This window comes from Microchirus variegatus (assembly GCF_963457635.1).
Source record: "Microchirus variegatus genome assembly, chromosome: 6".
In the NCBI taxonomy this organism is placed as follows: domain Eukaryota; kingdom Metazoa; phylum Chordata; class Actinopteri; order Pleuronectiformes; family Soleidae; genus Microchirus; species Microchirus variegatus.
The window spans coordinates 3,937,657-3,947,759 of NC_139807.1; the positions used below are offsets into that span (position 1 = coordinate 3,937,657).

A 10,103-nucleotide genomic window follows, 5' to 3' on the forward strand; every position below is an offset into this window, starting at 1 on the left:
CCCTGTTCAGAAGCACAATATATTCACTAAAGAAATATACATGTATTTTCCTTAAAAAACAACATTTTTTTCTTTTTTCTTCTTTATGTCAGAATTTAATTATGTCTTTAATCTGAGAATATAGACTTGTTAAATAAATAAATAAAATAGTGCAAACAGAGTATGATAGAGTATACTGTGATACATGCGAAATTAGAGGGAACATGACTCTAAACAAAAGTAAATATAATTGTTTTTTTTGTTTTTTTTAAATGCTACATTTTATTTAACTACATCCCAGGTAGAAATGTTGGATTATTTTTAATCTATTTAATCTGTTATTTGTTGTGACGAGTTGTTTTAGTAGTAGTTTTTCAGAGATGAAGAGAAAATGTAAATACTGTGACTTTATTCTCATAATATTTTGACTTTTCTCCACAGTTTTGCCCTAATACTCCACACCATACCACAGAAAGAAAGATTGATTTCTGACTGCCCCCTCGTCGATGCTTTCCTTGAACCGGCCCTGTCAGTGGATAATGTTTCCGCGTGTTTTTTCCACATGTTACAGTGTGAAAAACACGTCCATTGATTCCTGTTGTAGAAGTTGAAGAAGAAGTAAAGTGCAGTGACGGCGGCAGGCCGCTGAACCTCCGCGCTGTCCGCCACCAAAGCAAAGCATTCTGGGTCATTGCGCTGACACAGAGACGCCATGATTTCACAGAAAATGGAAGCGGGCTGCTGCTGTAGGTGAATGGCTTTATGTGTCACCCGGGAGGTTTGAGCCGCCCGTCACGGAAAAGTTCTCTTGACGAACACGAACCCGTTCATTGGTCCGCTGTGAGGAGCTACGTGTTGGCAGGAAGCGGGGGGACGAGCAGGCTTTCGCTACTAAAGTTAGCCTCGGTGCTAGCTGGCTAATGCTAACAGACACCCTAGCTAGGCTAGCACGATAATAACAACAACATCAATTAAAAAAAGATATATACACTGTCTCTTGCATAGACAGAGCACGGCAGTAAACGTCGAGCGGAAGGCCACACCTTAAGGTAAGTCTATGGTACAGTTTAGTTGTGAAATCTTTTAATTCTGGCAAATATGAATGTTGAGCTTGATGAACGTGTGTGCCAGATGGATCCTCTCGGCCTACTGCGTCACTCTGTTCCGGCTTTGTCTTTTGCACCAAATCCACTTGTTTTTGTAACTTCTGACTTCATAACCATGAAACATGCATAAGTGGTTACACTGCTGCATGTTTAATGTCCAGACTGCATGTCGCTTGCATGTGGTGCTTGTTTACTTGGGAATGTTTTTAGCCTCTAGAGGCAGCTAGCAGACTTGATATAACACTCACCGGCCACTTTATTAAGACTAGAGAACCACCTGCTAAAGTTGCAGGAGGTGCACCGTCTGATGCTGTAGCCCATCTGCTTCAAGGTCAGGTCTGGAACCAGGGTGACGTGACTGACTGGGCTTTTTGTGTCTGTGTGGGAGTCGCAGGGTACCTCGCGATGCATGGTCCATGATACCAATAGTATCACGATACAAAGATTCTGTGATAATTGATATATTACAAGACAATCTAATAGCGATACATCATAAAATCAGCTGAAGTGTTGCCATGTAATTGGCTGTTTATATTTTTTAATTTACAAGCAGTTTGAACCGAAAAACCTAAAAAAAAGTAGGAACATGATGAACTTAAAAAAAGTGGCTGGTGAGTGTCTTTAAAAGTGTTTTTTTTGCATTCAAATCTCATTCATTAATTTACTGTCTAATTTCTGTCTTTGGCCTCCATTACAGGTATGGCCGAGATTTGATTTGGACGGTGCTGGTGATGGCAGAAGGGACTGACACTATCGAAATGCCCTCATTCGACTCAAGTCCTATTTCTGAAGCAAAAAAGAGACCTACTTCTTCTGATGGAAGTGAGTGTTAATGATCTAGCTTCTGAAGTTTTGTGTAATGTTTAGCTACTGTTTCAAATATATCAAATATGCCCAGAAATATCTAGGGCCTGAGCACCAAGTGGTGTGGACGTTTTGGATTGAATTATGTTTTTTCTTCACTTTCTTCCTAAATTATCACATTTTTGGTGGCTTGAACATGCACAGAATTTCATAAAATGTCCACAATTCAGAGTTGAAAAAACCTCAAACATTTTATTATATTAACCTTTTTTTCTACTTAAGATTTCTTAAAATATTTCTTTTTTGATGCAGCCCATGTCTGCCTTTGATCAGTATGTGGGTTGCTGTAGCAACTGTGTTTTGAACTGTGCAAGGCAGATTTGTACATGGTTCAAAGGCAATGGTGTGAGTACTTGGCATTCCTAACTGCATTTTGTGCATTTTATTCTGCACTGTGGTCTTAACTTTATATGTTCAAGATAAGTGCGACATTTCTTTAGTGCTGCTTAGGGGGACATGAAGCAACAGCTGCTTCCTTCATGTGATGACTGGAATTCTACAATGTTCAGAACCATGTCCTATTGTACTTGGTTCTAAAGAATTGACAAGCACAATAAAGTAATTATTAATAACACAAACCACTTACTTGACAGGGTTATATATAACACGTGCATCTGCCTCCTCTATAAGTGGAGATGACTGAGGAGGTAAGTTCTCCTTAGTCATTATTACCAGCTTGATGGTCTTTGACCTGGCTGTTTACTTCAGAGACTTGGACATTAAGTTCTGTCATAACATCCTATTCCAAAAAAAATGAATGACATCACACTCCCGAATCAGTTTCCTGGGACTTCTGTAGTATCGATCTTGTGTCATCTAAGAACACTATGTACTTGTGTCATTGCAGGAGACGAGCCCATGAGGAAAATGCCTGTGTCAAAATTTGGTTGCAGACCTCGATTTGAGCCTGTGCACTTTGTCAGTGGCGGAAGCAGTGGAGGAAATGGCACTGATGAGAAGGAGAACGATAAAGAGAGTAGGAGGGGTGAGTCATATGGTGCGAGACAGTGGGACACTGAGCACTCCTCCTACAGCAGCACCAGTAGAGCACAGGGCTCCTCCTCCCTGAGGTCTGCGTTTGACAGCCGGCCGTCATACAGCTCTGACTCTTGGGGTTCCCATAGAGACCATGATAGAGAGATTTCTTTAGGTAGCACAAGTGGCTTAGGTTATGGAGGACGTGGCTCTGCCCCAAACTTCATGACAAAAACACAGCAAGACTACACAGCCAAGTATGAAGCCCACTCTACTAGACAATCAGACTATTCTCGGCCCCAAAGGTATAATGGATATGGGGGGGCAAGCAGAGCAGGAGGATGGGAGTCAGGACGTCAGGGCTTGGGTTATGGTTTTCAAGAGCGGCCGTCATCGAGCAGGCCATTCAGCAGAGTCTACAACAGCCCAGGCAGGAACAGTCCCACCACGTCTCAGTTGGGCTCTTCATCACAGCCTCTTCAGATATCTCAGTCAACATTAGACGAGAAGCAAAGGCTGATTGCCAACTTGGGATCTGCGTTGGCTGTTGCCTCTAGTGACTCAATGTTTTTGATAGGAAATGATGGACCAAACTATAATTTCATGTTGAGCCGCAGCATTCAGGCCTGCAAAACCAACCCTGAGTATATCTATGTCAATTTGAAGGATATTCCCCAGGCTGACCTACCGAAGAACAGGAAAGTACCAACAGACGGTTATGCCTGTGAACTGAGATTCCAGGGCGTGTATCTCGCTACAGGATACTCAGGCAGTAAAAATGGAGCAAGAGACCGAGCTTCTGAGCAAGCTGTAAAACTCTTCCTGAAACAAGTGGAAGTTCGCGTTGTCCAGCGCAGATACAGACACTTGACTGTAACTGATGTGGTTGTCTGCCAGATGCACAGCCCGACCCCTCCTTTTTTACCTGCACTCCGCAACCCAGAGGATAAACCAACACCCAGCTCTAAAGGCCAATATGAACCCGACAAACGGAAGCACTGGACAGAGTTTGTGGTTATGGACAATGCACATGACGCCATCTGCATACTCAACAACTCTGCTGCGTTTAATCGCATGAAGATAGACTACAAGTTTGACGTTCTCCCTTATGATGGTGCTTGGCTGTGCAGTGTCTTTGTGCAGGATGAGCTGGTGGCCCAGGCAACGGGCACTAAAAAGAGCTCAAAGCACTCAGCAGCTGCAGAGGCGGTGAGGAAACTCCGCATGAACCAGGCTCAACGACAACAGCAACACCAGCAGCAGCAGCAGCAGCAACAACAACAACAACAGCAGCAGCAGCAACATCAACATCATCATCAACAACCGCAACAACAACAGCAGCAGCAGCAGCAGCAATCATCACAATACAACAGGGGAAATACTAACCCGTCAGATTCTGGAGGATGCTTTGGGCAACAGGGTGGCAAAAAGAAGCATCTGAGTGAGTTGGTCATCCTGGAAAACTCTGACAATGCTATCTGTATCATTAATGACACGGCACAGTTTAATAAAGTGACAGCTGATTACAAGTTCACCCTTCTTCCTGATAATCGCTGGAGGTGTGAAGTTTATTTAGAAGGCCAGTATGTGGCAGCAGGAATTGGCCCCAAGAAAATTGTGAAACACATTGCAGCAACTGAGGCTCTGGCCACCTTAAAACAAACGCAGGCCGTGGTCAAATCCAACCTAAGAAAAGAGGGGCACAACGATGCCATATCCCGATCCCAGATCCTGGCTCGCTCTGGTGAGGAGGCAACAAGACAGGAGATAAAAGAAGACAACATTGGAAATCAGTTGCTCCGCAAGATGGGCTGGAAAGGTGGCGGTCTGGGCCGAGATGGCGAAGGCATTGCAGAACCTATCAGAGTGAAGGAGCAGTTTTCCAGAGAAGGCTTGGGCATGGACACGGACAAAACAACAGGAAATCAACTCAGGAAGCGCGATATTGAAGACATCATTCGTAACTACGCCTGTTCAGATCGTCAGGATGATCTTCGCTTCTCCACCGACCTTACCAATGATGAACGCAAACAGATCCACCAGGTAGCTCAGAAATATGGCTTACGAAGCAAGTCGTACGGACAGGGACGGCAACGGTTCCTCATCGTCAGTCGCAAAGTACGCAAAGACCAGCTCATTGGTCAGCTTCTGCAGGAAGGACAGGTGGGGCGTTATGAGCTCGTGAAGCCTCAGGCCTCGCACTAATTTGCATGCAAAGCAAAAGGGGGAAAAGGGCAAAGTTTGTCATCGACTTGGACTCCAGTGCAAATCACTGTGCAACTGCTTTGTTGATACATGCGAGACAGACTTACAGCACACTAACAAATGAGAATCAGGTATCGCCTGTGGTTTCTGCATTCCTTTGCCATCAAGTGTATTTTAGCTTTAGCAGGAGCTGTAGGATGAATCATTTAAATTTCCTGCCATTCCACGTTCTATATCCATTTCACTTTTGCACAAGCTTGTGTTCAGTGCTTTGTGGTATCATGTCCTTATCAAGCTTGAGTAATTTCAGGACTTGGGGGATAAAAAAAAATTACAAGGGTTTTGTCACCAAAATAAATTTGTTTCATGGCTGTTCAAGGAACCTGGTGGAATATGCAGGTCTATTGCTCATTTGTGAGTGCTGGACAATTGATTCATTCATTAATTCGACAGACTTTGTCACACAGTAGCTATTTGCTCATACCGTTCACACTTAAGCACCACCTCTGGTCGGCAATTCTTGCAATGTTGTCTGCTCGTTCAACACATGGAGGTCATTGTAAACATACAAGCTGCGTCGTCCATTATATGAAACCTTTCACATGGAAACTGTATGCTGTGATCTTCGTTACGTCTGACGTGCTGGTTTATGTGAGTACAGTTAACTTGTCTGCTTGTTTTCACAGCTGTAAAATCGGAATAAATTAAACCTGAATAATAGGCTGGACTTGATTCACATGTTTATTTTAGTACTGGAATTTAGAAAAAAAAACCAAAGACACTTGGTGTATATTTATTTTTATTTACAAGAAAATGTACAATTTGTTACATGGGTTACCAGTGCAAAGTTTTATAATCTGAAAACAGATACCATCCTGTTTAACAGTATTATCAGCTGATTTGTAAGATTGTAAAATAGCATAAAAAGGTCAACACTGAAACTGCGTGAAACAAAGGTAAGTGCCCAGAAAGGGTACAAAATCTCTAGTTTCAGTGTTGGGAGATACCTGGTCACCAAGAGCTAGATCATTTTTAAAATCCTAGGCATGGTATTACAAGTACAATTCAGAGAAAGGCATCTGTTGAGTTGACAACTTGTTAAGAGTCGTGGATTTCAATGCCAGTTTTTAAATCCTACTGAAAGGCTTTCAAAATGCAGAAAGAAATACAACCAAAAGAAGTGAAACCACTGAAACTGAATGGAAAAACACCCAGGATCAGCTTTTTCTTCTTTTTTTTGGAAATATGGATTTCTGTATCTACACGGCAAAACCACACAGCAAGCACATCTAATTCACTGTCTCAGAATCATCCAGCCAGTTGAAAAAAACAAGTAGAAAAGTGTGTACTGAGAGACCAGCTGTTTCCTTTTTTTTTTTCAAAGAAAAAAGGAGACTCGGGGCATGTAGCAAGTAACCCAGATATAACAAGGTACATTAACTTTTAACAAACTTATGCTATTGCCCAACAATAGCATTCGGTAGCAGTGAATGCCACAACACAACAGCATACAAACTGAGCAACAGTTATGGGACAAATATATTGAGAAGGATTTTAAGATTATTTGTGTAATCACTTGTTTTCTTGATCAGTGGTTTCTTGATTCTGGGCCAGACGACACTGTTCACACTCCGACGTCAACAGGGGTCAACAGTCACGCCAACTCTGTTCAACAATAGCAGAAACCCTCTTCTCGTACTCCCGCTTATTTTCCTGGTACAGCTGCGCTGCCTGGCTATTGGCTGGACTGTTTGGGTTTGGCTCGTCCAGTAAAGACTTTAAACATAGAAAGGAGAATGTCGGTTGGTTTCTCATGATAGACTTCCGCCACAACAGTCATTTAACAACGGTCAACAAATTTCATACTAGGTATTTTTGTTTTCTCACTAACACACAAGATTATCGACTTTTCTTACTTTGCGTTTGCACATGAGTGTTGAATTACCTGTATTGAGGTTAAGATTGAAGAGACATCATAGGTTGGACTCCAACGATTCTGAAGTATATCTAAGCATATGCTGCCATCTGCGTACACTAAGGAACAGAAAAAAGCTTTTAGATTGTTGATAACAGATTTTTTCCCCCACTAGGATGAATAAGGAATAAATGTAATAACCTTATATATCTGTAACTGACATTATTACATTGATCATCTCTACAGGAAGTGAAGTACATACCATTTGGATGAAACATTTTGGAGACAAATCGCACTGTTGGTGGTTTATTTGGATATTCCTCTGTGAATTCAATGGTAAGTTTGAAAGTTCCTGAAAGTGAGAGGTAAGAGCACTATATGAATATACACAACTGAAAGCAGTTAAATGGAAAGCTGACTTTAAAAGACATTTGGTCACAGCTTATGAAGACAACAATTTGGCTTCTTGAACATTGAGCACCATTCGTGGTTTTGCAGAACAATTTGATAAAGTGCTATAACTTCAGTAGCTTACTGTTTGAGAAAAACCTTAACTTATTCCTGACACAAAATCGATCAGCTCCATGTAGGAGACCTGATGAGTTGTGAAGCTGAAAACAAACTCTTCTCTATCTCATATAACATTTATATTGATGTAACCTGGCTTCCAAAGTCTTCATGAAAATTTGATGGTTTATCTAATATGAATAATAGATACGAAGAGACTCAGCAAGAACTTACCATCTTCAAAAGGTGTTCCTTCAGGTCTGAAAGACAGTGTACAGATTTGTTAGGTTGTTAATCAATTTGCAAAAAGCTTCAATAAACTTTCCATAATGCTCTGTTCATATGTATATTTTTTTTTAACAAGTGAACTTAACTTACCCAAAAATGACAGCATTCCATACCATGATATTGTTTTCTGATGGGGCCCCACTAACTCCAGCTGGAGGATCCTCTTGCAGTCTACAAGATTCAATAAAAGCACATTGATAAACTGTGTGATTTTTACCAGAATATGTTACACATGTCAATGTTAGTGTTATAGTGGTATTTGGGTTGCTACTGTACTCTGAGGATTTCCCCCCAAAAAACTACTACTACATTCATACTTTCAGTATCCAAGATGAATGACATCAAGACCTACTCGTATACACTGAGATATCATGTAATAACGTTATTATTCAGTACTTAATATGTACTTTTACTATTTGTATCAAACAAGGTGAGGGATCGATTTGTTTTTACATGATTGATAATAACATTCGTGTTCATTAGTTATAAGATTTGGGTCTGTCAGTCTTTTAGTGGGTAATGAGGGTGACCGTGGACAACCAGGATTAGGTTTTGGTCTCTGTGACCATGAATGATGTTGGAAGTAGGGATAAAGAAACCATGTGCCACGACAGACCGTGTAGTGTCCGTAAGCTTTTATTGACTGCATGGCAGATGGCTGCGTATCCTCAGACTTGGACAGTGATCTGTGTAGGTCCCGGGATCAGAGTAGCCAAGCTCGGTCTGCATTAGGACAGTAAACTTATATCCAAATGCATCATCTGACACTGAAAGACCATCTGGACAGTGACTTTGACCCGCATCTCACAAACTATATACAAGCAGCCCGTAACCGTTTCTATTAATATTAATAACAATCACGTCCACCACATACTTCAATAAACCGTATTTCACAAGCTAACTGTAAGTATACGTTGCCCAACAACATCGTTGATACTGGATGCCTTGCTGTTGTCAGCGCCCAATCAGCAACGTTAAAATTGACCGACAAATGTCAAGAGCTTAACAAACATTATTTTATGAACGCTGCCCAAAATTGAAAACGCGTACCCGACCCGAATATAACTAATACGTGTGACCAACCAGTGTTTACCTATGTATTAAAACTCGATCGTGAAGAAAATATAAGCTAACTATGACAAGCTAACATTAGGGTTGCTAACGCTGACCATAGCTACTTCTCTCTTGTTTTCCTTCCGCTTACCGTTTAAAATCTCTCATTAAACGTCGTCTTGCTGGAGTTGACATCCTGTTTACACACAAATCTCGCTCCTTGGCATAAACGTGAGCGGTTCAAATGTGAGGGAACGTTTTTGGTGGTAGACTTAGACGTAGCTCCTAGCAGGCTAGGCGACGAATGCTAGTTTTGACAAATAATTGGCTGCCTCTGCTAGGCTAAGGGCGCTACCACCTGGCAATACACGGGGGGCATTAACGTTGAGTCGCTCTAATTCGGCGGGCCACGCAGCTGCATAAGCACAAACTAACAGCGTCACCTAAAATTATATCGTATTATATACAGACGTCTACCTCTTTAGGCTGTTCAAAAGTGATACGAGCAAAGCTGGAATCGTTTTTATGTGATCTATACTACCCCGTCTCTTCACTTGTACGATTCTAGCGAAAAATACGTCATATGTTTAGCACCCATGTTCAGTTGGTTGCGAACACGACACATTCGTACACATAATATTTTATCCGTATCACATACCTCAAATAATTTTTTATTTTTTTACAAACTCTTCCATGAGGTCAATCATGAGTCAATTAAAAACAAGGTATTCGTTTAGCATGCATAACATTAAAAGACCACTAGATGGCACTAAATTATACACAGAACAGTCAACATCGATCTCGTAATAACAAATATTCCATTTGAATTCATTTGAAACCCACACACTTATATATAAAACAGACAAAAAGACAAGTTATCTCTAGATTGAGTTGGCAATAGAGACAGAGCACATGTGAATACATCACTAGTTGAAAAAATGAATAGACATTCAAATTAAAATCAATATTACACGTAGGTTTTGCTGACAGATGTTTTTTGGGATATCGGAGATAAAAACGAATGCAGTCGATTCCAACAGTCCCATCTTCATGATATTTTCAAAAACACCACGTTTTTTAAGCTTAAATCAGTTATTAATATTAATATGTAGTCTTGTCTTTCTTTATATTCCATGAGATCCCTTACAGGACACAATGTCCCATATGGTCTAGCGGTTAGGATTCCTGGTTTTCACCCAGGCGGCCCGGGT

General features: G+C 41.2%; 2 protein-coding genes across 3 annotated transcripts; one reads left to right on the forward strand and one right to left on the reverse strand.

Annotated features, from left to right (window-relative positions):
• The first annotated feature begins 718 nt into the window (after nt 1-718).
• On the forward strand, nt 719-5,822 carry nkrf (NFKB repressing factor). 2 transcript variants are annotated; one of them, XM_083891795.1, is made up of 3 exons: nt 719-1,028; nt 1,783-1,907; nt 2,797-5,822. In XM_083891795.1, the coding sequence occupies exons 2-3, from the start codon at nt 1,817-1,819 to the stop codon at nt 5,127-5,129; spliced, it is 2,424 nt and encodes an 807-aa protein (XP_083747921.1). In that variant the 5' UTR covers nt 719-1,028; nt 1,783-1,816; the 3' UTR covers nt 5,130-5,822. The 2 variants fall into 2 exon arrangements, with proteins under 2 accessions (XP_083747921.1, XP_083747922.1); XM_083891796.1 differs by lacking the exon at nt 719-1,028 and adding an exon at nt 1,649-1,696.
• A 104-nt stretch (nt 5,823-5,926) lies between these two features.
• Nucleotides 5,927-9,185, reverse strand: ube2a (ubiquitin-conjugating enzyme E2A (RAD6 homolog)). Its single transcript, XM_083890721.1, has 6 exons — nt 9,044-9,185; nt 7,930-8,010; nt 7,786-7,811; nt 7,307-7,396; nt 7,075-7,163; nt 5,927-6,905 (listed from the first exon to the last, which is right to left on the reverse strand). Exons 1-6 carry the CDS (start codon nt 9,085-9,087, stop codon nt 6,777-6,779), a joined length of 459 nt encoding a protein of 152 aa, XP_083746847.1. The 5' UTR covers nt 9,088-9,185; the 3' UTR covers nt 5,927-6,776.
• Between the last annotated feature and the right edge of the window lie 918 nt (nt 9,186-10,103).

Bases quoted from the DNA above. Each gene is read 5' to 3' on its own strand.
- nkrf (XM_083891795.1), top strand. From the start codon at position 1,817: ATGGCAGAAGGGACTGACACTATCGAAATGCCCTCATTCGACTCAAGT. The intron at 1,908-2,796 runs GTGAGTGTTAAT...GTGTCATTGCAG, and splicing joins ACCTACTTCTTCTGATGGAA to GAGACGAGCCCATGAGGAAA.
- ube2a (XM_083890721.1), bottom strand. From the start codon at position 9,087: ATGTCAACTCCAGCAAGACGACGTTTAATGAGAGATTTTAAACG. The intron at 7,812-7,929 runs GTAAGTTAAGTT...ACTGTCTTTCAG, and splicing joins TGGAATGCTGTCATTTTTGG to ACCTGAAGGAACACCTTTTG. The intron at 6,906-7,074 runs GTAATTCAACAC...CTATGTTTAAAG, and splicing joins CAATCTTAACCTCAATACAG to TCTTTACTGGACGAGCCAAA.